The 25360-nt window shown below is 58.9% G+C and overlaps 9 protein-coding genes across 9 annotated transcripts; 4 read left to right on the top strand and 5 right to left on the bottom strand.

The window, feature by feature from the left end:
• Positions 1–124: 124 nt before the first annotated feature.
• CDEST_04308 (Putative peptidase M28) lies at positions 125–1804 on the bottom strand. Its single transcript, XM_062920467.1, has 2 exons — positions 1323–1804; positions 125–1188 (listed from the first exon to the last, which is right to left on the bottom strand). Exons 1-2 carry the CDS (start codon positions 1705–1707, stop codon positions 257–259), a joined length of 1317 nt encoding a protein of 438 aa, XP_062776518.1. The 5' UTR covers positions 1708–1804; the 3' UTR covers positions 125–256.
• Positions 1805–2699: 895 nt separating this feature from the next.
• CDEST_04307 (Putative alpha-L-rhamnosidase, concanavalin-like domain, six-hairpin glycosidase superfamily) lies at positions 2700–5384 on the bottom strand (the record flags this gene model as incomplete). Its single annotated transcript, XM_062920466.1, has 1 exon — positions 2700–5384. One exon carries the CDS (start codon positions 5382–5384, stop codon positions 2700–2702), a length of 2685 nt encoding a protein of 894 aa, XP_062776517.1.
• A 783-nt stretch (positions 5385–6167) lies between these two features.
• On the top strand, positions 6168–8296 carry CDEST_04306 (Putative fungal transcription factor). The gene is made up of 3 exons (XM_062920465.1): positions 6168–6877; positions 6980–7355; positions 7482–8296. Exons 1-3 carry the CDS (start codon positions 6341–6343, stop codon positions 8213–8215), a joined length of 1647 nt encoding a protein of 548 aa, XP_062776516.1. The 5' UTR covers positions 6168–6340; the 3' UTR covers positions 8216–8296.
• A 33-nt stretch (positions 8297–8329) lies between these two features.
• CDEST_04305 (Putative zn(2)Cys(6) fungal-type DNA-binding domain-containing protein) lies at positions 8330–10874 on the bottom strand (the record flags this gene model as incomplete). The annotated part of the gene is made up of 5 exons (XM_062920464.1): positions 8330–9051; positions 9128–9497; positions 9562–10269; positions 10356–10525; positions 10739–10874. 5 exons carry the CDS (start codon positions 10872–10874, stop codon positions 8330–8332), a joined length of 2106 nt encoding a protein of 701 aa, XP_062776515.1.
• An 810-nt stretch (positions 10875–11684) lies between these two features.
• CDEST_04304 (Putative aldo/keto reductase, aldo-keto reductase, NADP-dependent oxidoreductase) lies at positions 11685–13187 on the top strand. Its single transcript, XM_062920463.1, has 3 exons — positions 11685–11947; positions 12051–12329; positions 12422–13187. The coding sequence occupies exons 1-3, from the start codon at positions 11843–11845 to the stop codon at positions 13010–13012; spliced, it is 975 nt and encodes a 324-aa protein (XP_062776514.1). The 5' UTR covers positions 11685–11842; the 3' UTR covers positions 13013–13187.
• A 443-nt stretch (positions 13188–13630) lies between these two features.
• CDEST_04303 (Putative alcohol dehydrogenase, zinc-type, GroES-like superfamily, NAD(P)-binding domain superfamily) lies at positions 13631–15691 on the top strand. Its single transcript, XM_062920462.1, has 4 exons — positions 13631–14209; positions 14351–14638; positions 14734–15202; positions 15296–15691. Exons 1-4 carry the CDS (start codon positions 13944–13946, stop codon positions 15500–15502), a joined length of 1230 nt encoding a protein of 409 aa, XP_062776513.1. The 5' UTR covers positions 13631–13943; the 3' UTR covers positions 15503–15691.
• A 942-nt stretch (positions 15692–16633) lies between these two features.
• Positions 16634–17231, bottom strand: CDEST_04302 (uncharacterized protein; the record flags this gene model as incomplete). Its single annotated transcript, XM_062920461.1, has 2 exons — positions 16634–16781; positions 16843–17231. 2 exons carry the CDS (start codon positions 17229–17231, stop codon positions 16634–16636), a joined length of 537 nt encoding a protein of 178 aa, XP_062776512.1.
• Positions 17232–19716: 2485 nt separating this feature from the next.
• Positions 19717–21173, bottom strand: CDEST_04301 (uncharacterized protein; the record flags this gene model as incomplete). Its single annotated transcript, XM_062920460.1, has 3 exons — positions 19717–20221; positions 20285–20744; positions 20894–21173. 3 exons carry the CDS (start codon positions 21171–21173, stop codon positions 19717–19719), a joined length of 1245 nt encoding a protein of 414 aa, XP_062776511.1.
• Positions 21174–23208: 2035 nt separating this feature from the next.
• CDEST_04300 (Putative berberine/berberine, FAD-binding domain, PCMH-type, FAD-binding, type PCMH, subdomain 2) lies at positions 23209–25337 on the top strand (the record flags this gene model as incomplete). The annotated part of the gene is made up of 3 exons (XM_062920459.1): positions 23209–23308; positions 23391–23760; positions 23840–25337. 3 exons carry the CDS (start codon positions 23209–23211, stop codon positions 25335–25337), a joined length of 1968 nt encoding a protein of 655 aa, XP_062776510.1.
• Between the last annotated feature and the right edge of the window lie 23 nt (positions 25338–25360).

Raw genomic sequence — 25360 nt, 5'->3', positions numbered from 1 at the left:
CAAGTTGAGGGGGACAACTGGCGAGTTGCACTAGACCTATGACGAGACCCGCCGGTGGCCGAGGTTCACATGGAGCTGGTTGGGGGAGGAGTGAGTAGTGACCAAGCATGACAAGAGAATTGGAGAATAAGTCCGTGACTGCTCGGAGTTTAAAAACACGAAGCCTCACATGTTCTATGGGGAGGGGGATCGGTAGACGAAGACTAATATAGAGAGCGACTATCATGGAGAGCAAGGCCCGCCCCTCTACCTCCCCTCACCTCCACTTGTTATCCCAGCCGGACTGCTCAATGGCAAAGGCAATGGCCAGCTCCGAGAAGCGCGCCATGTGATCGACGGAGAAGACGCCCGTCTCGTCGTCCACCCACATCGTGTCCTTCTCCGTGTGCACGTACGGGTCGAACTCGCCCGGGAAGCCGCCGGCGACGGGGTTCCCCTCCGAGGCGAACGCCGCGGGGAAGCCGAGCTTCGTGTACGACATGTAGTCGGAGCCGGCGCCCGGCATCAGCTCGTAGACACTCGTCGTGATGTTGATGTACTCCTCACTCAGGCCCACGGCCCAGGCCGTCAACGGCGCGTCGGCGTCCGTCTTGATGAAGCCGATGGACTCGGTGGCGTTGCGCGCGACGAAGGCCGTCATGTCGAACTCCAGCATGGCCCCGATGGCGGCGCCCTCCTTCTTCTTGTACGCGGCGACGGCCTGGCTGCCCAGCAGGCCGCCCTCCTCGGCGGCGTACCAGTGAAACTCAACGGGCCCGTCCTGGGGCACGTAGCCGCTGGTGGCGAGCACGCGGAAGGCCTCGAGGATGCTGACGGTGCCAGAGCAGTCGTCGTCGGCGCCCGGGGCCGGCAGCAGCGGGAACAGGTAGTTGGCCGAGTCCTGGTGGGCGCCGATGATGGTCAGGGGCTTGGAGAAGTCGCGGACCTTGGGCTCGAAGCGGGCGATGATGGACGACTGCGGGAACTCGTGGGTGAAGTACTCGAGCGAGATGTGGGCGTGCAGCGGCGACGCGGCGATGATGCCGGCGATGTGGTCGTGCAGCCAGACGGAGCTCGCCTCGCCCGTCGGCCCGCCGTAGTAGCGGTTGTAGTAGCTCGTCATGTGCCGGAGCACGTCGTGCATCTCGGTCTGGTTGACCTTGGGGAAGAGGGGCCGGACGAGGCGCTGGTGCGTGATCTTGGGGAGGTCTGCGGTGTGGTTTGGGTCGTGCTGTTAGCCGGGCATATTCCATGTCGCCGTCAAGATGGTGACGAAGATGGTGAGAGAGGAAGGGTGGGAGGGTGAATTGTTCATCAGTTGTTAGATTCGGAGAAGAACGTACTGGCTTTCCCGGACTTTGCGTCGACGGACTCGGTGTAGAGCTCCTGGAAGTCGGTGATGTCGCGGAACTTCTTGCCCTTGCGCCGCAGACGCAGCTTGTCTCCCTCCGTCATCCACTCGGCCTTGGCCTCGCCAGCGACGTGGAGGAGCCGGGCCTCGGCCATCTTGGTGGCCATCTCAGGCTGGAGCGAAACGAGGGCATCGACGGGGTCGGCGTGCTTCTCGAGGGCCGTGGTGATGCGGCTCTCGACGGCCCACGCGGAGACGCCGTCTGCCTCTGCCGATGATGTCGAGGGGGCGATGACGACCTGGTCGCCGGGGGAGCTGAGGACGAGCTGCGAAGAGCCCAGCAGGAGCAGCAGCTGGGCTGACAGGGAGTAGCGCATGGTGGGCGACGGTGCGATGCGCGGAGTGATGCCGATGGAGGTGAGTTGAGGTGAGGTGAGGTGAGATGTAGAGTCAAGATTGAGAGATACAGGCCAGCTGCAGATCGGGAAGAAGCTGGGCCAAGAGGTGTGATAAGAGCTGTGTATCTGTACAGAGAGAGTAAAGAGCGGAACCCCCTCGTACGCGCAGTCGTCAGCAAACTAACCGAGCTCGGGAGGTTACTTTCCAAAGATGATACAATGGCTAAGAGTCAGATAAGACAAGGGTGACCTGCATTGCAAAAGTCCCTTTGGTGTGTGTGTGTGCTGGAGGGGTCACAGCTTCGCTCAAGCTCGACGTTTCTACGGCAACACGGCATGTCTTCTTCTTCTGCTGCTGCTGCTACTGCTTTGCTATGTTATGTATCCCGGAAACGGAGCGAGAAACGGTTTTCGGCAACTTGCTTCTCGTGTCACGGCTGACAAGAAGATGGTAAAGACAGACAGACAGACAGTCAGAACCATGAACACGCCACAGCGGGACGAAATGATGCCATTGCTGGTTACGTAGATGAGTCGTCTTCACTGCTGGTGCGTCCGGGGGTGTTGATGCCCGTCTTACCACACCAAGACACGGAAATGGACCCGTTGTTGGCATTCGCCCATAACCAACCGCATGCATGCATTCATCTAGACAAATTTTGCGAAACTGCGAATCGACTCCTGAGATTGCAGAGCCTAGATGCTCAAAGTCTGAGAGAGCCTAGCAGAAACACTTGGAGCTTAAGCCGGCTGTTTGCTTACAATCCTTACTCAACCTTTGACTTGCGTGCGTGCGTTGGGACAACTTCACACAACCCCGACTCGATTTATGGCTCCAGGGAGTTAGACAGCTTTACCTGTACTAAACTCTGCCATCTGTTATCGTTTCACAGCCTGCAATGCGATGCTCTAAACAGAGCCAACATAACCGACCTGCTCACAACTCGAACCAAGTCAGTCAACCCAAACCCTTACAACCCAAACTGAGTCAACAAAGCCTCGGGCGGCCACTCCTTCACCTCAGACCCAAGACCGCCCTCAAACGTATAAGTCCCCGATCCAACCGTCTCCTCGCTCTCGTCCGGCATGGAAACGACGGCGGCGGCGTTCAACGGCACCGTCACCTCCACCACGAACCGATCCCCCGCCCTCACCTCCCATCGGCTCTTCACCGTCCCGTTCGGGCTCCGGAACTCGGCCTCGGCGTGCTTCAGCCCCCCTCCCGGCCGCGGCCGCACCCGGAACTTCTTCCACCCGGCCTCCAGCGGCGCCAACCCCGCGATCCCCGCGTGCATCCAGTTCGCGACGCTGCCGAGCGCGTAGTGGTTGAAGCTCGTCATCTCCCCCGGGTTCACCGTGCCGTCCTCCATCATGCTGTCCCACCGCTCCCACACCGTCGTCGCCCCCATCCGGACGACGGGGTACAGCCACGACGGGCATCCGGTCTCGAGCAGCATGCGGTACGCCACCTGCGCGTGGCCCGTCTCCGAGAGCGCGTGCAGCACCACGGGCGTGCCCGCGAAGCCCGTCGACACCCGGAACTTGGCGTACCGCACCAGCCGCGCGAGCCGCGCCGCCGCCGCGGTCCGCTGGGCCGGGGTCTCGTGCAGGTCGAAGAGCAGCGCCAGCGCGAGCGCCGTCTGGGAGTCGGCGACGACGAACCCTGCCTTCGTCATGTACTTATCCCGGAAGAGCTGCTTGAGGCGTACGTGCTCGGCCGCAAGGTCCTCGGCGTCGGCGGCGAGGCCGAGGACGCCAGCGATCCGGGAGACGACGTCCGTGACGTAGACGAGGTACGCGTCCGCCACGAGAGTGCCGTCCGTTCTGGCGAGGCCCGGCTCGGCCGGCGGCGCGTTGGGGTCGAGCCAGTCGCCGAGCTGCCACAGGTCCGGGTCCCAGAGGCCGTCCTCGCTCCGCTGGACGGACCGGAGGTAGTCTCGCATGCCGGGGTACGTCTCCCGGAGGACACCGGCGTCGCCGAACCACTTGTACAGGGTCCAGGGCACGAGGACGACGACGTCATCCCAGACGGCCTGCGGCACGGAGGGCCACGGCCCGTCCCTCATGACGTTGGGCACGACGAGCGGGACGACGCCGCCGGCGTCCCGCTGGTCGAGCACCACGTCCCGCATCCAGTTGCCCAGCATGCCGGCGCAGTCGTACAGGAACGAGGCCGTCGGGCTGAAGACCTGGATGTCGCCGGTCCAGCCGAGGCGCTCGTCGCGCTGGGGGCAGTCGGTCGGGATGGAGACGAAGTTGCCGCGCATGCTCCAGACGACGTTGCGGTGCAGCGCGTTGACGGCGTCGTCGGAGCACGAGAAGAAGCCCGTCCGCGCCATGTCGGTGTGCATGACGACGGCCGAGAGGGAGTCCCGCGTCACCTCGTCCGCCGCCCAGCCGTCGAGCTCGACGTAGCGGAAGCCGTGGTACGTGAAATGGGGGGACCAGTCTCGCAGACGGAGTCCGCCGCCGCCGAAGATGACGGTGTCTGTGGCCTTGGCCGCGCGGAGCGGTCGGACGCCGAGGACGCCGTTTTCGAGGACCTCGGCATGCCGGATCGTCAGGCGGTGGCCGTCTGGCTTCTGGAGGGAGTGGACGACGAGCTTCCCGACGAGGTTCTGGCCAAAGTCGACGAGCGTCTTGCCCGCGGCATCGGTAGATATCTGGACTGGCTTGACCGTCTCTGTGATGCGTACTGGCGGGCAGGAGGATGCGACGAGGGAGGACTTGGGGAACGGAAGGGTCTCGACGGCGGACCACCGGGTCGTGTTGTCGTGGTGCCAGTCCGTGACTTCGAGTCCGAGGTCGTATGTCTCGCCGTCGTAGATGCCGCTGGCGACGATGGGCGAGGCATGACACTCCCAGGAACCGTCTGTGGTGAGTCGAAAAGCCGGAACTGATGTGGTGTCGTCACTCAGTATATCGAGCTGCGCCAGGACGCCGATGCGGTCTCCGTAGAAGCAAGTGAGGCCCTCTCCCCAAAGAACACGGCCGGCATACCATCCCTCGCTCACCTCCACTGATAAGACGTTCGTCTGGCCTGGCTTCAGCAGGGATGCCACGTCGAACACCTGGTACTGGATGCGGTGCTGGTACGCCGTCCACCCCGGGGCGAGGCACTCGTCACCGATACGGTTGCCGTTCAGGTAAGCTTCGTATATGCCGAGCGCCGTGATGTAGAGTCTGACACGGCCTTTTCCGGCCGTTTCGGGGGCGTCGAACGTCCTGCGGAACCGGACCGGCCGGATTCCCCGTTCGTCGGCGTGAGAGGCCGAGCGTGGGGGCGCCGTGATGGGTGTCGCCGTCCATTCACCCTGCGAGAAGAGGCCGGCCTCCACTGTGGCCGGATTGGACCATTCTGTGTCTAACTGCCCATCATCAGATGAGCCGTTGGATTTGACGCGGACCGAGGCGGTTTCCGCCGATACCAGCGGGGAGTCGGGCCAAGGGACGAGCGTGGTGCTGCTGCCGTCTACTTGGAACGTCTGGGGTTGATTGGAGCCACGAGTAATCTCAAGGAGGTAGGACGTCTGCTGCCAGTTCTTGGGGATAGAGTCCGATGTTACGTGCCACGAGAGGCGCGGTGTTGGGGAGGAGACGCCGAGCCCGGTTGGATGGTGCTCGAAACGGAGGGACGAGACGTGAAGGGACGGCATCATGAGTACTTTGTGAATTCTGCGCGTTCAAGACACGATAAAAGGGCATACGCTCGTCTTATACCGTTGAGCCATGTCCTGGTCCCAACTCCAGGAGCAGCAGGTTTGTGAAAGCGAGGGGTTAAATCAGTTACAATTTGGCTGTCTTCTGCGACCCAAGGTTCCAGAGCCCCGCGGCCGGTGACCTCAGCACCGAGACCCCGAGGTCGACACCCCGCCGGCCCGGAGGAGTCGAGGCCGAGTTGGGCACACCCGACGACTTTGGCTTCGTCTTGTATTCTGGAGCTTGCGGTCGCAAGCTTCATGGCTACAGCTTTGTCAAACACAGATACCATGTGTGTAATGATGTTTTCGAATTCGCGTTCAGTCAACGAAATCCAGAGCCATAACTCGGAATACGGACATCAAAATCCATCAACCCGCCGTGCTTTTGTCGTTTCAAAGTAACAGGACTTCAGGATATCCTTAGGTATACAACCGGATCTTGCTTGATGAAAGGTCTTGATGATCGACTATCTTCCCTATTACAACCTTGTGATAGCCCTTCCAACACAAGACATTGGTAGACCTTCAACCCGTACGTAGATAACCACAACTACCGACCCCCAACCCCGATTCCCTTGCTTGGATCTTCCCCGCAGACCCCTCCCCGCAGCACTCATGCGCCTTTCCCACCTGAGCCTGGACCAGCATCCATCAAGGGGTTCAGGGTGCTATTGGACGGGCATTTGCCCCAAGAGTTGGGTGCTCCAGAGGCTCCATTTGCCCCAAAGACCGACCCCCCAAAGACTCCACACGACGATCCTCTTTTTCTCTCCGCATGACCTCCCGAAACCTTCGGATCCAAGGAATTTGGAGGCGGCATCTCACCACAGTCCGCATGCTGAAGCATCAGCCTGTTAACACTTGTATCTTGATGAGAGACTTGGGTGCCAGCGAGATATCCTGCCATCACCATGCTCTCGCCGACAACCACCGGCGACTCAACAACGGTCACGGCGCCTCTCGAAGACCCCGAGACCTCCGGCTCCGGCTTGCACTCTCAGTCTGAATCTCAGACTCAGGCTCAGTCTCACTCTCACTCTCATCCTCAATCTCACTCCTACTCTCACTCCCATTCTCACCTCACACCGGGGACGCCAGCGCCCTCAACCTGGGGCCTTGGCGCCCCGACGCCCTCGCAGCACCTCTCCTCCGAGGCCTCGACGTCGCCGGCCGAGTCGTGGCGGCTGGACGAGTTCGTCACGGACCCCGGCTACCTGGCCTACCAGGAGGAGCTGCGATGCCTCATCTTCAACACGGCCCAGACGGCCGCCCCGACGCGGGAGGGAACGCCCGAGGCCGCCGAAGGGGGGTTCTCGGCCGGCGGCTTCGCGGCCCCGGGGACCATTTTGGGCGACGAGGGCACCGCGCGGCGGCAGGCCGGCCAGATCCTCGGTACTGGCCGGAGGCTGGAGTATCTCAAGAACTACGTCGGCGAGGTTGCGCCCTGGGTAAGCAATCACACATCTCCATACATCTCCATGCAGATATGTATACACACACATAAATGCATCTCACTCCAACTCAACCCCAGCTTATACTCACGCTACCAGCTCGACATGTTCGACAGTGACCGCGCGTTCGGCATACAAGTGCCCGTCCTAGCCCGCGGCTCGCCGGCGCTCCTCTACGCCGTCCTCGCCCTCTCGGCGCGCCAGATGGAGCGCAAGGAGGCGGGCAAGCAGACCTCCTTCGACAGCCTCGAGCTGTACCAGGAGGCCATCCGGCTCCTGACGCCGCTGCTGCAGTCCCGCGACCAGAAAATTATCCCCATCTGCACGATCCTGTGCTGCCTCGAGATGATGTCGGCCAGCGCGCAGGACTGGCGGAAGCACCTCGAGGGGTGCGCCGCGCTGTTCGACTCGTTCTACGTCCACGGCTTCAGCGGCGGGCTGTTGCAGGCCGTGTTTTGGTGTTATGCCAGGATGGGTGTGTATAAATCTGACCTACGGCTTTTGGCTTGTTTCTCATGGCTTGTTACTCATGACTTCTTACTCGTAACCTGTGTCTACCTCAACCGTCTTGCATCTCGCTGACTACTTGTTATCTATATAGATCTCTGCGGCGCCCTCATCTCGGACGGCACCGAGAGCACCCTCCTCACGCCTTCCAAGTGGCTACCGAGCGGCGCCTCCCACAACGAGGCCCGCGAGCTCTTCGGCCAGTCCGGCACCCCGGACATGCACGCCAACTACGCCGTCTACCTCTGCGCCAAGGTCTGCGAGCTCGTGGCCGACAGGACGCGCCACTTCGAACTCGGCGACCCCGACGGCAGCAGCCCCGAGGAGCTGACGGACCGCTGGGTCCGGCTCTGGGAGGACCTCCAGGCGTGGACGAGGGACCGGCCCCCGGAGCTGCTGCCCGTCCAGAGCATCCCGGGCAGCCCGTTCCCGCAGATCCTCTTCCTGCACTGGGCGGCCATCTCGTCGAACCAGCTGTACCACACGGCCTGCACGCTGCTCCTCGGATCGATGCCGCGGCCGCCGCTTCCCCTGAACCTCAAGCTGGGTGGCGGCGGCGGAGGCGGCGTCACGGCGGGCTCGGCCGTCTGGCACGCCAAGCGCATCTGCGGCATCTCGCTCGCGAACCCGCACCAGGGCTGCCTCAACAACGCCATCCAGCCACTTTGGGTTGCCGGCCGGCTGCTGAGCCACCGGTCGGAGCACGCGCTGCTGGTGCGGCTCATCCGCAGCATCGAGGCCGTCACGGGATGGGGCACCTGTTGGAGGATCGACGACCTCGAGGCCGCCTGGGGGTACAAAGTCCGCAAGGAGCTGAGGGCCGGGTGATGATGGTCTACATACACGCCTATCTGTATATATATCGTCTTTGGGTCCCACTGATTATCGTCTTCCACGACACACACACACAGAGAGAGAGAGAGAGAGACCATGTCTCGACCCCTACATCATCAACCCCCAGTCCTCTCGCGCCCTCGCCGCGAACCCGTCGACGTCCCAGCCCGTCAACGCCCTCACGCGGTCGAAGCAGCCGAGGACGGCCCTCTGCTGCGGCTCGTACGTCATCCGCTGCGCCGCGAGGTACAGCGACGCGACGAGGCAGAGATCCCAGCTGTCGCGCCGGTCATTGTTCAGTGCGATGCCGCACACGCGCCGGGCGTGCCATAGTGGTGACGACGACGAGGAAGACGACTTCTTGGACGCCGTCGCTTGCAGTGTGCGCGGCCGGTTCTGCAGCAGCAACAGCATGGCGGTGTGGTACAGCTGGTTCGCCAGCACGGCGGCGCCGTTGGTGAAGAGGAGGACGGGGAACAGGCTCTCGTCGCCGTCCATCTCGACCATGGGCCGGAACTCCTGCGCTCTCTCGGCGTACCAGGCGGCCAGGGCGTCGCTGAGCTGCGTCCAGCGTTGGACGGGGGACGGAGGCGGGTGATGGTCTCCGAGGTCTGTGGGTGGTGGTGGTGGTCGTCGTGGTCGCGGAGGAGGGCTGCCGGCGCAGAGATTCACGACCTGAGCGCAGAGGAGGAGCGGCTCGATGGTGCATTGGAAGATGGATTCGGCGATCGGGGAGGAGGTGTATTGCTGGGATATCGGGTTGTAGCTGTGGTGGTGTAGATGCTCGGGGATGTGAATAGGGGCGCCGGTCACGAGGGCGGCTGCGAGTTCTTGTAAGTGAGGATTAGCTTCGCACTTTTTTGGGCCTTTCGACCTTTCGGGGGTTGGATGATGAGAGATTCTTACCGAATCGTATTAGTACAGACAGAATCGAAAGTGTCTTGGGGGTTGCTTCAGCCAGTGCTGCGCTCCAGAAACCGTCCCCCATCGTCATGGACAGACTCTGCCATCCGTCCGGGATATTGGACGTGAACTGGCACGCCGTCCACAGCGTCAAGTGGGCTAGATGGCCATCGCTGATGGTCACACCCTCGGGATATACAGGGCTCGCCGCAGCAAGAGACTTGAGGTACTCGACGTCGTCGAGAAGCGTCCGCGTCTCGGCCTGTTGAGCCACGGCCGCCACGGCCAGGAGGCAGTGAAGAACGCGCTCGTCCTCAATGGCAAGTCGAGGGACATAGAGACCGAACGTCTGGCTCATGTCGCACAAGTCAAGCTGAGAGGGCGATGTCAGTAATATATCTACACACACAAAGTTCTCAGAGAGGCTTCCAACCTACCCACGGCGCGACCTGATATCGAAAGTGCCGCAACAACTGCAGCAGCCGGTCTTGAGGGATGCCAGACGGTATCGGGGCGTACGCCGCCTGTGCCACCGCAGACACTCTCCTCTCCCTCGTCGAAGCGGGCGAGATGGACATGATGTCCTGGGGACTGACCCCTGTTCCGTCGCCGCCATTACCACCACCACCACCACCACCACCAACAGCATACGGCCCGGATCCGTGACCCGGCGACGGCGCCGTGCCTGTGCCCGTACCCTCGTTGCCCAGGGACAGCAAAACGTCGAGCGCCGTCTCATACGCGGCGTCGTTGTTCAGAGACCGGCCCGGCGTCTGCACCGAGATATCGAGCTTCCCCACTGGCGAGGCGAGGCTCTCGTGGCTGATGCTGTCGATGCTGCCGATGCTTCGTGCCCGCCATTGCGTGACGAGTGGCGGCGGCGGTGGCGGCGAGTTGTGAGATGTGGGCGCCAGACTCGGTTCCAGGGGCAGCAGTTTCGGGGGATGATCCGGGGATTGCAGGTTCGCTTGGAAGGAAAAGACTGTCGGTGTGGGTGTCTGCGACGGCGGTAGAGAGGCTGGCGTGTGTGATATCTCGGTCGCGACGGTTGGGTCTGGAGGCCTCTGCGGTGGAGGAGGAGAGGATGACGACGACGATGATACGAAGCCCTTGGGGTTCTGTTTTGAAGTTCCCGGGCCGACAAACTGGGACGATAGGGCATGAGCTACTAGGGGACGGAGAACCTCTACTGATCATGACTGAGTGAGAACATTCGAGGGGGTCTGCTCACCTGGAGTCTTGAGTATTTGGGCGTTGCTGCTGCTGCTGCTGCTGCGTCCGCGGCCTTTGGTGACGGCGACACGGTCAAGGCGTTCTTGTTCAGGAACGTCAGCCGGGGGCCGTACTGGCACTCAAAGTTGCCGTCGATACAGCGTTGGCACTGCGGTTTGCCTTCGTCGCCTGTGGTGGTTGAAGATGGACATGATCAGCTTCGTTCGAGTTGTGCTTTTCCGTCAAAAGACAGCCGCGGCCACCGGGAAGTGAGATGTGCCTCCTTTTCCCCCCCGCTGTAGAATGAGACAATGATACACACAACGGTGGGTCTCAAATCATGAGGATAAAGCAAGATTACAAGACTAAAAAAGAAAAGAAACTACCGAGGAGAAAACTCACATTTGCGCCGTCGGATGCGACACTTTAGACACCCGGTCCGCGTCCTCTTGTGCCGCTGTCTCGCCGCCCCGGCACCAGCAGCACTGCCGGTACCACCGCCGCTTCCTGATACTGCATCCGTGTCGTCCGCCGTCATCTCAAAGGGCCAGCGCCTATCTATTGCTGTTGCGGCCGTGTGTATGTGCGTGCGTGTGTATGTGTGTGTGTCCCTCGGGCACCCATTGCGGGAGAGGGAGAGGGAGGGGGTATTTTTGTCAGATTGGGAAGGCGAAAAGAAGTCTCCAACAAATAGTGGAGGACTCCGGGGGGGGGAGAGCCGCGGCTTGGGAGAGCGATGCCGGGGGAGGCCAGTCCAGAGCTTCGTTGGAGAAGATGGGTGGGATATGTGTGTGTGTGGAACAGGGGACAACTCGGGGCAACCTGGGGTTCAACTCAACTGATCCGATGACGGTTCTGGATAAGCGTTAATAGTGACGTGAAGGAAGACTTGATATATCCTTTCGTGTTCATAATCTCACTCTGCCATGTTGATTTGATTTACGCCTCGTTGACAAGTCTCAACTCGTTGGTTGCTATGACCAGTTGTCTCTAGCTAGAGTCACTTCTTACTGAACGACACTCCCCAGTCTGTGGCATCAAATCACAATGCTCCACGGCGAAGTCCATTGTGTCTGCAGCAGGCCCTCATTGCCCCTCACAGAATACCCCCCCCCCCCCCCTGTCATCCAACACGAGTCAAACAGGGGGCCGCTAAGCGCGGGGATGCCTCCCTTTTCTGCCTGCGGGTGCTAAACGTTACCAGATACGGTAAGCTTCACCCCATCTGTTGTCAACCCCTCCATGCCGATAATTGAGAAATTGAGTCCGGCGAGGAGAGAGAGAGAGAGAGGGAAAAAAGTGCAACGGAACGAGGGCGGGGTTGTCGACAACTGAAGAAAAAGGGAAACTTGATGCCGGAAGTATTAGAACTCGGAGCTCGTCATTGTTGAACAATCTTCGCTCATCCATCATCAACGCGACTTTGTCTCTCTTTCACTGCTCTCTCCCTCTCTCTCTCCATTTCGTATATACCCCCCTCCCCAAATCTTTTTATCAACCTTCATAATGGGCAAGGACACTATCACCCTCGCTTCCGGCCGTGAGATGCCCCTCGTGGGCTTCGGCCTGTGGAAGGTTCCCCGCGAGGCTTGCGCCGACACCGTTTACAATGTGAGTACCGTAGCCAGAGCTCCAGGTTACCGACCTCAGAGAGAGAGAGATGGAGAGAGAGGCAGACACAGACAGAGAGAAAGCACATACTAACCCCATCCAGGCCATCAAGACCGGTTACCGCCTCTTCGACGGCGCCTACGACTACCAGAACGAAAAGGAGGCCGGCGAGGGTGTCCGCCGCGCCATCGCCGACGGGCTCGTCAAGCGCGAGGACGTCTTCATCACGACCAAGCTGTGGAACAACTACCACCGCAAGGAGCACGCCGTCGCCATGGCCAAGAAGCAGAACGAGGCCTGGGGTCTGGGCTACATCGACCTGTTCCTCATCCACTTCCCCGTCGCCCTCAAGTACATTGACCCGGCCGTCAACGAGTTTCCCGTGAGTTGCAATTAGAGGACCCCGTTTGGAATCTCGATGATATAATACCCGAGAGCCAAAGACCCAACTAACACCAGACAACCAAACCGTAGTGCTGGTGGATGGACAAGGAGGGCACCATCGTCGAGCCCGACCACGTGCCGATCCGCGAGACGTGGGAGTGCATGGAGACGCTCGTCGACGAGGGCATCGCCAAGTCCATCGGCGTCTCCAACTTCCAGGCCCAGTCGCTCTACGACATCCAGTCCTACGCCCGCCACCCCATCTCTTCGCTCCAGATCGAGCACCACCCGTACCTCGTCCAGCCCGACCTCATCGCCATGGCCCAGGAGAACAAGATCGCCGTCACGGCCTACTCGTCCTTTGGCCCCCAGTCCTTCCTCGAGATCTCCAACAAGCGCGCCGTCGACGCCAAGGGCCTGTTCGAGGTCGACGCCGTCAAGGACATCGCCGCCCGGCACGGCGTCACGCCGGCCCAGACGCTGCTCCGCTGGGCCACGCAGCGCGGCGTCGCCGTCATTCCCAAGAGCAACAGCCAGCACCGCCTCAAGCAGAACCTCGAGGTCAACGGCTTCGACCTGACGCCCAAGGAACTCGAGGCCATCTCGGACCTCGACCTCGGCCTGCGCTTCAACGACCCGGGCTTCTACCTGCCCCAGCGTCCCCTGCGCATCTTCGCTTAAAGCTCAGTATACTGTTTGGAAAGACTATGTATGCCATGTTATAGACGGGCTGAAGAGGATACGGACTGTGTCAACGAATATAGACTACGGGGAGAAGGACAGGAAAATGGTATGGATGGACAGATAGATAGCTTGGACGGGTTCAAAGCTGTCACGAATTGATGAGATTATTCCCTACTGCAACACCCTACCTAGACCATCCATCTGATCTGTTGTGCATCCGAGCTCTGTTTGTTTACCCGTCATTATGTCCTTACAACTTCAGTTACCATCCATCGACTTTGAATAAGTTTGGATAGTCCATCTGTCTCCTACTCGAAGCACTCACACAAGCCCGGAACTCGGTCCAGGAACCATGTCCCGCCTCCCGGAACCCGGGGGCCCAAAGAACTGGACGGACAGAAAAAAAGGCCCCCGCCGGCATCTTCCCCCGGCACACTGGCCGAGTCTAGAACGTCCACAGTGCTTAACATTTCCTAATTGGGTAATCATAAATGTCGAAAGGATCAAAAAGGGAAGCTTGACACGCCCAGCCTGTTCCCCGCATATGCCCAGATTTCTCCGGAACAGTGGCTAACTATGTAGAATCTGGACATGGTCGTCTTCCGAGGAGGGGAGGGGGATGGAAATCACACGACGGATTGGAATTGTTTGTTTGACGGGACGGCGCGCATGCGAACCGGAGGAGAGACCTTTCTCAACGGATTCTGCCGGACCAGTCAACACCATTTTCTCTTCTTAACATCTCTTCCGCTTGGCAGCTGATATCCCCATCTCTCGTTCTTTTGTTGCGCGGCGAACTTCACTCTAAACCACTTGACGGCCCTCGCAATCCTTGAGTTGTCTCGTTGAAGTCATCCTCCCCGTCCAAGTCCCCCCCCCCTCCTCGGCAGGTCAACACGCAACCCGCAACGCAGCACAAGACTTCAACATGGTCGCCGTAACAGTAGCACCAGAGGCGCCCGTGAACGGCGTCGCGCCCGCAAAGACCAACGGCTGCTGCATCGCCGTGACGGAGTTGAAGCAGCGCGCCGCCCAAGTCGCCGCCGCGGCCGACCAAGAGACCCTCGATGCGCCGCTGCCGAATCCCTCCCTCGTCGTCACGGCCGACCACCAGCTCAAGGCGGAGGAGGCGCCGGTCCTGGCACCCAAACGGGGAGAGGCGTTGGTCCATGTCAAGGCGACGGGAGTTTGCGGGTGAGTTATCTGTCTCTCTCTCTCTCTCTCTCTCTGACTTCTCCTCTTTCTCACTTCCTGTCTTCCTGTCTTCCTCTCTTTCTCTCGCTCTCTCTCTCGGTCCAGACCCAACGACACGACTAACATCAATAACCTCTCCAGATCCGACATCCACTTCTGGAAGACGGGCCGCATCGGCTCGCTCGTCTTCGAGGGCGACTGCATCATCGGCCACGAGGCCGCCGGCGTCGTCATCCGCTGCGGCGAGGGCGTCAAGAACCTCAAGCCCGGCGACCGCGTCGCCATCGAACCCGGCGTGCCCTGCGGCGAGTGCTTCCTCTGCACCGATGGCCGCTACAACCTCTGCGAGGACGTCCAGTTCGCCGGCGTCTACCCGTACCACGGCACCATTCAACGCTACAAGTGCCACCCGGCCAAGTGGCTTCACAAGTAGGTTCTAATATCAGTCCCGGCAGACCAGGGATCCAGTCACCGACCTCGCGTGTGCAAATGCGTTTGCAACTTGTGCTGACGATCCCCTCCAGACTCCCCGACAACATCTCATACGCCGAGGGCGCCCTCCTCGAGCCCCTCAGCGTCGGCATGCACGGAATCCGCACCGCCGGCCTCGCCCTTGGCGTCGGCGCCGTCGTCTGCGGCGCCGGGCCCATCGGCCTCGTCACCCTCGCCGCCGCCCGCGCGTCAGGCGCCCACCCGCTCGTCATCACCGACATCGAGCCGTCGCGCCTCGCCTTCGCGAAGTCCCTCGTCCCGAGTGTCCTCACCTACCGGATCGACCCGGCCCTCGGCAACGAGGGCAACGGCAGAGCCATCCGCCGGCTCTTCGGCGACGACGAGTACAGCGCGCCGCGGACCGTGCTCGAGTGTACAGGCGTCGAGAGCAGCATCTGCACGGCGGCCTTCACCGTCCGCCGCGGCGGCACCGTCATGGTCATCGGCGTCGGCCGCGAGATCATGAACAACCTGCCCTTCATGCACATCTCTCTAGCCGAGGTAAGTCGTCAAACCACACCCGGTTTTCGGAGGGCTTTTGGAGGTGGGGGGGTTAAACAAACAGAGCACTGACTGGGTGTATATCAAAAACAGATCAAGCTAGAGTTCATCAACAGGTACCGCGACACGTGGCCCGCCGGCATCGCTTGTCTGAGCAGCGGCATCCTCGACCTCAAGAGCCTCATCTCGCACACGTTCCCGCTCGAGAGGGCCGTCGACGCCCTCACCCTCGCCTCGGACTACCGCAACGGCAGCATCAAGGTGCAGATCGTCGACGAGACCGACTCGCCCCTCTTTTGAGTAAGCACGGGTCTCAGAGTCAGGAATCCGGTGCTGCGTGTCGGGGATGGGAAGCATAGCATAATATTAGCGTTCGTGGCGTTGCGGTTTCATGATGATAATTTGAAGCGCTTTTATTTTTCAAGTGGTTTCTTGGAACAGATCCAGGTTTTCGTTTGAGTAGATGGCATAGAACAAAGTCTTTTGCTTGTCATGAGTTCCGGCAAGAATACATGCGGAACCTAGAAAGCTGAACTACTTGCCAAAACCATCGTCCAAGTCAACATTCATTGCGTGTAATGCCAGCCGGACAAGACATCAACTGTGTCGGAGTGAGATAACCGGTTGATGGTGTTGAATTGACCAGTCGCGCCAAGATCAATCGTCTCAGTGATGACAACCGCTGCTCCTCGCTTTGCATGTGTGCTGGATCAAACAACGTGCCTAATGACTGTTCTTGACTTGAAGGCCGGAAGTTTGCATCATAGCGCTACCATTGGCATATATTGTGATTTTGAACTTGGTGTTTCGATTTCAGGAATCATCTTGAACTTTCTTGGAGTGCCTCGTTGAATCATTTCTTGCCGGTCACTTCTCCAGTACAAGCCAACAATCACCAACTTTAGCACTCTCAGGCCATCGAACCTATGGTAGTTAGACAGGAACAATATTGGCGTTTCTTGAACTCCGATATAGGACAGGAAAGAAATCATAGAGTGGGAATATAGTCAAAAAAGCTACGAACAGAACCAAGGTATTTAGGACCATCGCATCTGCATCTTGTAAAATCGCTTGGAAAGTTATAGTAAATAGCCAACTTGCAATCACACCGTAATCACTCCCTTTGGATAAATTAGATGCTGACTGCCGATCAAGTCATTGATACAGTTACTGAAATAGCGTCAAAGAGGCGCTCTATCTATCACATGACAAGCCATGCTACCGATTGATGGTCATACTCACGAAAGAGAACCACAAGCCGAACAGACGGTTTCCGAAGGAAAGTTACATAGCCATTTGAACATCTCTTTCGTATTACTACCGTCTGATGCTTTGCTACAATTTCGGCTAGGCAGTTGGCATTCTGCATATAGCAAGGTAGACTCGCCCTGGAAGCAAAGGGACTTGAAGTAATCACCCGACGGCAAATCCCTAAACACCGCAACTTCTTCCTCCCAGCTGTTGAGCCAGTAGGATCCATTGGCCGCTTGAGGTAGCGTTGGATATCAACCTTGTCTTCAGATCGACCTGAATGATGTCGTTGCCCGTGAAGGCTACAGACGTTCCTGCTGGGACGGTCCTACAGACGATGTCAGTTTTCCAGATCATTTATCCACCAAGACCTCCGGGATCGGACTTACGAGTTAAACCCAGTCGTCACTCCTCGGTACTGCCAGTTAAACGCGATCTGGTCGCAGGTGTGGATGAGAAAGTTGGTGGACTGCGTCACGTTCGTCGTGGTCCGGGGCGAGTTGGCCGGCGGGGTGATGGCTTCCCAGAAGGCGTCGATGCCGAATGTCGGCGGGCCAAAGGTGTCGTCGGCGCTCACGAGGTCCTTCGAGACTATCTTTGCCACTTCAGCTTTGCCCGAGACGCCGCCGGTCGAGAAGATGCTGAGCCACCGATTGGCGATGTGCAGAGCCTCGTCGTCGCGCAGACACGGCGCCTTCTTCCGATGAGACGAGCCGGATGCTTGCGATGTTGCAGCCATGGTGGCAACGGCCACGTAGAACAAAGTGAGATAATGCATGTTGTTGATGATAGGAGTTTTAGGGGGTTGTCGAGATCAAAACACCCATGCCAAAGGAATATGCGTCCTCTTTAAATATTGAGAGCAGATTGTCTTGTTTTTTTTAGTTTTTTTTTTTTTAGCTACGGGACCTTGTGACTTTCAACGTCAAATCAGACATTGAATCGATATTGCTCTCCCTGTCAAAAACATGGAAGCACAAGAAACCTTCGGGTAGCGCCGTTGGTCGCACGAGAGAGACAAGCATGATCGATGATGTGGCCACAGTCAAGACCGAATCCGGCGATGCTAGACGACATGGTACGATATTTTGAAACAGCCGGAAAACTAGAAAAAGGGCTGTTTTGTTCATTCTAGGTGACCATCCGGGAACGCGATATCAATGTAGACAAAACGATAAGCTGCCTAGCCGGTTATGCCGAAGCCCAACGAGTATAACTCGTGGGCGTGTGGCGGCTCTTTGGCTCCATGCCCATCCAGGTGAGCGTCAACTTTACGATGGACGGAACAAACGTTATAGGAACGACGACAACAAGCATGTTTCGGACCGCTCTGGTTGCATCAATAGGCCAAGACGTTGGAGAATGGCATACGCACGAAAGACGAGAGAACCTCCTTTGACATGATGTCTCATCCCGAACGATAGTTCCTGGACCTGAAAGGAGTCATGACCGAGTGGCTGTGTGGCTGTTACAGCCGGCACTAGCGGAACGGGCAAGACGGCAACAGACAGACTAGTTCTAGGTAGCTTGTCTATTTACCGTTAAGACGGGTCTGGGAGCTGGTCTTCAGCCCTTTCTCTGAGTAACGACGACTATGGTCTAGCAGGCCGCCCTGCCAAATGTTGCTACTTTGGACGTTCTCGGGAGGCCGATCGAGCCAAGCATAGATCAACATCTCTTCATCGAATATATCTCGATATGTGCCCTACCCGAGTGGATTAGATTAGTGGTGGAACATCTCGGATGCTAAAGCCACCCAGCGCCCAGGCTTGAATGGGTTCCCACGCGTCGACGTTGGACACGCCCGGCGAGGATCGGCAGGTTTGCTTGCGTGCCCCAACGGGAACACGAACTCCTCCGCCTGTCCGGCCATGCAGTAAGAGACTGGTCTCAGAGATCTAGTCGTCGATAGTAAAAACAAAAGATAAGTCAAAACATCCCCTCCCCCCTTGGCCGACAAGTTTCCGGAGGTTTGCTCTCGTTGTGGCACTGGCAGGTTTCATCCGTTCATGCAACCACGGCATGGGCAGAATTCAGTTCGTCCGAACAAGGTTAAGATTAAACATGGCCTCCGCCGTCTCCAGCGAGGGACCGGTTTCCCTTCTCCCGTTGCCCCGAGCTTCTCTGTCCACGTCGGCGTCCAGCGGCAGCCCGCCAAGGCGAAAGCGTGGCACCATGGCACACCACCAGATGTCCCTGCAGAGTATGGAGTACAAAGACAACACTTCAGCCGAAGCCTGTTCAGGATCGAGGACCGCTCCGCCAGCTGTGTGTCGGAATGCAGTGGGCCACTCGGCTCCCTCTAGCGCCGGGGTCCGGGGGGAGGGGGGGGCTTTAGGATTGCCTTTGAATTCCTTTGGCCGACGCAGAACAAGGGTCCTTTCCCCGGGCAGTGTCAATCACTTCCCGAAAGAGGCTCACTTGCGGAATCTCCATGCCCCTTCACGCTTTTGTTGGATTGGATGCGCGGGTTGTGGCCGAACCCCGATTGACTGGCTTCAAGGGAAAAGGAAAATCGCGCTGCTCTAGGAAGGTAGAGAGATTTGACCGGTCATCCAGCAACACGCTTCAGGTTAAGGCAATGATCAGTGGCTTGAATTCCCTATCCTCGGGACTGACAACGATAGATGCTGCTGGGTTTTTGAGAGTCAACCGGCTCCAACAGTCCCAGGCCATAACAGTGAGTCCATCCATCATCATACTCTTCACGAAGAGTGTTAGTTGGCTGGAGAAACTGACTGATATCACACAGCTAGCGGAGCATTCCGCAAACGATGGGGAATCGCAACGCGTAGACCCTGCAAGCAGTCTCCCCACCGAAGGTTCAAAGATACCGACGCCAAGGTCGCATCATATACTTGAGTTTCGAAATAATAGAACCCGAGGGTCGGCTCAGGGATGCTGCGACCGGGAATTAAGGTTGTGTGCTCGGGACTGCGTGGAGTCAGGCCCCGTTTATCATAACGCACCCAGTGTTGGCGAACAGAATGAGGTCTTTTGAGCGAGCCTGATCGAAATTGGGACTTGAGGGACTCGCGAAATGTGCCTTGCTGGAATAGCGAGTTGAGCCGATTCCAGTCAGGAGCCCAAAGTGGTGAGCAACAAGCATGAAGAAGAGTCGCATGAAATGGTATCAACATATGCCATTGGGCCGCCCCGAGCCTCGTGATTACACGGTGAAAGCCACATCGACAACCCCAAGGGCAAACTCATTTCGAAGTGGAAAACTCCCCCGGATGAAAACAAAGAACGACCGTCGGTGGCTAAAATGCCAGCCCCTTGGCAGGGACTTCGCTGCTCTTGAAATCGGTAGACGACCGCGAACCATCGACGCTGCCGTGAGACTCGTAGTGGACCTTGACGTTCGTCGTCCTCACAATGCCGTTGTACGTCATGATCTCCTCCTCGGAGCCCGTGGGCGAGACGCTCCGGATCTCGGCGCGATGTCCCTTTGACCTCATCTCCCTGAGGGTGATGTCGTCCTCGCCCTTGGTGCCCGCGTGTTTTCGTCGAGACCCCGTCGCGTAGTTATCGTAGTAGCCCGTCCTGGCGCTCTGCTTGTTGGTCGTGCCGCCGCCAAACAGCTTCGGCATCCACCGGCGGAAGAGAGGCCGCAGCGCCGGCACGCAGGCGGAAAAGATGGCCAGGTTGACCTCGATGGTCGAGGTTGTCAAGCCGATGTCGTGGTAGTTGTCGGTCCCCGGTGGCGGCTGGACAAAGAAGAGTTTGTAGATCTGAACGACGCGAATGACTGCAACGACGGTAACGCTAAACGTCGGTATTTTGTGAGCTCGTATCCATCGTCAAGTGGCCACAAGGGGCACTACTCACACGATACCCATCAAGAAGACCCCGATGACGGCCATCTTCGCAGCCATGGGCATCCTGAGGCCCAAGAAGATCCAAAAGGGCAAGGCGAGGACCAGGATATCCGAGAAGATGGTCAGACACGACGCGATGACGTGGAACGAGTTACTGATGCACTTGGTCTCCGGTTCAGCCCGTAGGGAGAAGTCCCAGTTGGCCTCGATCGGGAGGCACTGGAACAGCGCGGCGAAGAAGATGGCGACGGCGTGGCACGCGTTGAAGACGTTGAGTCCGTGGATAGCGAGCCGGGCCCCTTGCTTCTGTCCGCCCAGGCGCAGCAGAAACACCAGGACCGAGGCCTTGACGAGGGCCAGGACTGGGTTGTAGAACATCTGCACCAGGAAGTTCCACCACAAACCCGCCTTCATGTCATGGTCTTTGGGGACGTCGACGGCTCTCCATCCAAAGTAGCCCAGTTTGATGACTACCCGTTATCTCGTCAGTCCTGAGTTTCGGAATCTTGTGTCAAGTGGTTTTTCACTAACACATAAAGAAGGGCGGTGTCATCAAGACGGCGAAAAGCTGATGGATCTGTCAGTTGGGTCTCAGGACGACAAACTTTCGAGTAAATACACGACGAAGGATTCCCTACCACAGCCAGGCCGCATAGCCAGTCATCTATCCCGTGGTCAATAAGTATCAAAGATCGACCTGGTCTCGACCGTGACTCCCACGCACCTAGGCCCCATTGGCGGGTACTCAGCCTGCCATAGGCCCGCAGCCCAAAGGTAAAGACGGATAGGGCTGGAAAGAAGAAGACGATGAAGAGGGCGGTTTGTTGGAGTGGAGGTGTTGGGATCGTCAGCACATCCGGGTGCGGCGGGCGTTCTCGTGCAAGTAGATCGAGCAGCATGACGGGGACAATCGACACAGGAAAGCCAGAGCTCCTCAGGCGACAGAGTTTATGGCCGCTGATGGGGTTTTACGCAAACTCGAAAGGCTGGAACTAGTTGTCACTAGCGGCCATGGAGAGAGTCGAGAGTCGAGAGAAAGCAACCGGACTTTGGAAAGGATGATGGGGCAAACCCAACATACTTTAAGGTCTGCCAACTGTGATGCTCGCTGCCCAAACATTCCAGGTTTCGAGCGTATCAAGGCCACCAGGAACACGAGTAGACCCTCTTCCATAATACACGAACCCGCAGCCTGAGCCAACGACTACAAATCCGAGACACGGTAGGAAGCTTGTCACACGAGCTGAGCAAACAAGGTTTTGGGCTGGCCGGCGGCGGACGCCTTCCCTGGAGGCATAGTCTCTGATCAGAGGGCGGCTGCTCTCCGTCGATCCGTTCTCGCCCTCGCGTGACGACTGGACGAATCCCTTCCCTTACCCCAGAACAGTCACAGTCTATCTGGGATCCTCCAAGCAGGAGACCTGTCTGGCGGCACCCGAACGCTACGTAATATGCAGCGGCAGGGTTCAGAAAGCTACCCAAAGTAGTCTAAGATGACAAAATGGCCAACCGAACAAACCAACAGAGTTCAAGGCTTGAGGGGGGTTCTTCGTAGTGTAGATGGCAGAAAAAGCAAGGAAGAAAATCCTGGCTATGCCGCGCTCAACTAGCAGCCGTGGCGCGTCCCGTTCGAGAAGCAGACTGGTGGCGTAGAAATCCTCCGAGATGCCACTCGCTCAATTGCTTGGAGGGACAACGCAGACCGTCCAGCCGATCAGGTGATAGTCCGAAGGTCCCGGATTGAAGCCTCGATCAAAGAACAAGAAGTACACAGCAAACTTGAACCGTTATCAGAAGTGGCACGGTTTGCTGTCGATTACTTGTTGCTCTCGGGTACATCCCGAGCCTTGGTATCAACGGGGGCTCTCAGTCCGTGAGTTTGACTTCGAGGGCGCATCTGGATTCTGGAACGATAACAGGCCCCAGAAATACCTCGCTTCCATGCCCGTGGAGTTCCCTCGGCCGGCATGGCAGCATGAGCGGCTTGGCAAGTGGCATGGGGATATACCAGCCCCTGAGAGGGTGCAGGAGTGTGTTCCGAGGGGGGCGGTCAAATTCAGCCAATGCCCTTGGAGACCGACTGAGGGTAATCTCCAATCGCTGTATCTCTGTATATGTATATGTACAGAGTACAGCACAGTTGATAAACTGAAGACCGGCCCTGCAAAGATGAAATGATGGCTGGAAAGCTTCAGAGGTTGGCATCAGAGTCCCGAGCCTGCAATTATGGGCCAGAAGACGTTGAAAGAAAGGGGGACCTCCGCAAAATAAGGCACATCCTCAGCGGCACGGCTTTTGAGCCCACGAACAACTGCCGCTGTGCGTCGACGGAAAGGGCGGTTTCGCCAGGAACTCGTTGGGGGCGACGGGATCCAAGTGATTAATTTCCCCCATCGAACCCTGCTCCGCCAAGTCCTTTGGTGCGAAAGGGTCCCCTGCTAGGCTATGGCGAGGCGGCAAGGGGGATGAAGAATCCTCTATGCCGGCTAAAGAAGTGAAAAACCCCCTCCTGGCCGATGCATCATATCCTACGTTGCCCGCCCTAGTCCCGGGAATCCCTCTCGGACAGTGCTCCTGGCGATGGGGTCCTCATTTTGCTTGCGGATATAAACCATCACTTTGGGCAGCCAACTCCATGTCCCTCGTGGCGATAACATGGATCCCGGCAACCTGGGCAGAGGAATCATGCGGCTAATAGCCAATAGCTTGCAAGTAGCCACGTGTGTGGGGAGGGTCTGGAAAGCAGAGGGAGTGAATAGTCCGATATCGTTGGTGATCATGGATGCGTCGACTACCGTATATATTCTCAGATGAGGAACATGGGATTTTCTCGTGAGGTCTTCTCTTCCCTTCTCCTCTCTTCATCCCTCTTGCATCCAACTTGCAAGGATCCCTAAATCCTCTTCGACAAGCCGGCTTCCCCATCTTGTCAAGATGCCTTCCGTCGGAAGAGCTCTTTTGTTCGCCGCGGCGGCCATGCCGCTGGTCAACTTCGTTGGTGCTCAACATATCATCGTCGATGGCGAGACAGTTGGTAATTTAGAACCTCACTTATCCCGAACAGTCGGGCTCAACTATTCACGCCGCACGCCTCATACATGCTGACCATATCAAAGCTGCCACCGAGGCGACCGTTGCCCCCGCCGCCGAGGAGTTTCCCGAGGCCGACATCCCCGAGCAGGCTGTCCAGCTGACGGACGCCGTCCTGGCCAACCTGACGCAGCTCGAGCTCGACAACATCTCGCTCTTTGCCTTCGCCGACAGCCAGGCCGCGGCCGAGAAGCGCGCCGAGCCCAACAACAAGTGCAAGACGTTCCCCGGCGACGCGCTGTACCCCAACGAGGTCGTCTGGAAGGTCTTTGACCTCCTGACCGGCGGCGCCCTCATCAAGACCGTACCCCTTGGCGCAGCTTGCTATGCGGGCGAGCACTACGACGCAGAAAAGTGCCAGTACCTCCTCGACAACTGGAGCAACTCGGACACCCAGTAAGTCAGCCCCAAACTCATCCCCTCTCATCTTGTGAGCAGCAGCCAAGACAGCCGAGACTAATCCAGGATATATCAGCGACGAGCACCCGACCTCGGTCATGTCCCCCCTCTACCAGGGCGCGACCTGCCAGCCTCAGAACGCCGCCAACAATGGCACCTGCGAGCTTGGAGGCTTCCCCCTGTACTCGGTCAAGGCCACCAACGTCGCCCAGATCCAGCTCGCCGTCAACTTCGCCCGGACTCTCAACCTTCGCCTCGTCGTCCGCAACACCGGCCATGACTTCCTAGGCAAAAACACCGGCGCCGGGTCCTTGTCCATCTGGACGCACAACCTCAAGGGCGTCAAGTTCGTCAAGAACTACAAGTCCGCCGGCGGCTACGAGGGCCCCGCCTTCAAGCTCGGCGCCGGCATCCAGGTCTCGGAGCTGTACGAGGCCGCCGACAGGGAGGGCTACACGGCCATCGGAGGCGAGTGCCGCAGTGTCGGCGTCACTGGCGGCTACCTCGCCGGCGGAGGCCACTCCCCTCTGAGCCCCGTCGCCGGCCTCGGGTCCGACTCGATCCTGAGCGTGAGCATCGTCACCCCCGACGGCCGCCACATCACGGCCGACGACAAGACCAACAGCGACATCTTCTGGGCTGTCCGCGGCGGCGGAGGTGCCACCTGGGGCGTCGTCACGTCCATGACCGTCAGAGTGTATCCCAAGACCAAGTTCGCCGGCCTGACCTGGTCCGTCAACACGGCCGAGAAGAACATCTCGTCCGCCACCTTCTGGTCCGCCATGGAGGCCTACTGGCGCCGCTTCCCCGACTTCTCCGCCCGCAAGACGTACGGCTACTCGACCGTCTTCCCGGCCGGCAACGGCGCGTTCCTCTGGAGCATGCGGCCCTTCCTCGTCCCCAACGTGACGCTGACCGAGTTCAAGGCGCTCGTCGAGCCGCTCTTCGCCGAGTGGGCCGCCCTCGGCTTCGCCGTCGAGCCCGAGTACTTTGAGCACGACAAATTTTACGCCACGTGGAAGAACCACTTCCCCCTGGAGAGCGTCGGCACCGCCGAGGTCCGCACGGCGAACCGACTCATCCCCCGGGCCAACTGGGAGGACCCGGCGCTCCTAGACGAGACCATCGCCACCCTCAAGGGCATCGTCAACGACGGCTCCGCGCTGATTCAGTACAACATCAACGCCGCCGCCCCCGCCGACGCGACTCCGAGCGCCGCCAACCCGGCCTGGCGCGACGCCCTCATGTTCGCCATCATTGGCGGCGGCTGGAGCCCGACGGCGACGCGCGACGAGCTCAAGGCCGTCAACCTGCGCATCACACAGGACTGGATGGGCCGTCTGCGCGCCATCACCCCGGGCGGCGGCGGCTACGGCAACGAAGGGGACGTCATGGAGCCCGACTTTGGCCAGGCCTTCTTCGGCTCCAACTACGCCCGGCTGTACGCGCTGAAGAAGAAGATCGACCCCTGGGGCGTCTTCTACGCGCCCACTGCTGTCGGGAGCGAGGACTGGTACATCGCCCGCCAGGAGGACTGGCTGACTCTACAGACGGACCGTCTTTGCCGCAAGTGAAGAGAGGATACTATACACATAGT

Source organism: Colletotrichum destructivum, chromosome 3, assembly GCF_034447905.1.
Source record: "Colletotrichum destructivum chromosome 3, complete sequence".
In the NCBI taxonomy this organism is placed as follows: Eukaryota; Fungi; Ascomycota; class Sordariomycetes; order Glomerellales; family Glomerellaceae; genus Colletotrichum; species Colletotrichum destructivum.
This window is presented reverse-complemented; position numbering and strand designations above follow the sequence as displayed.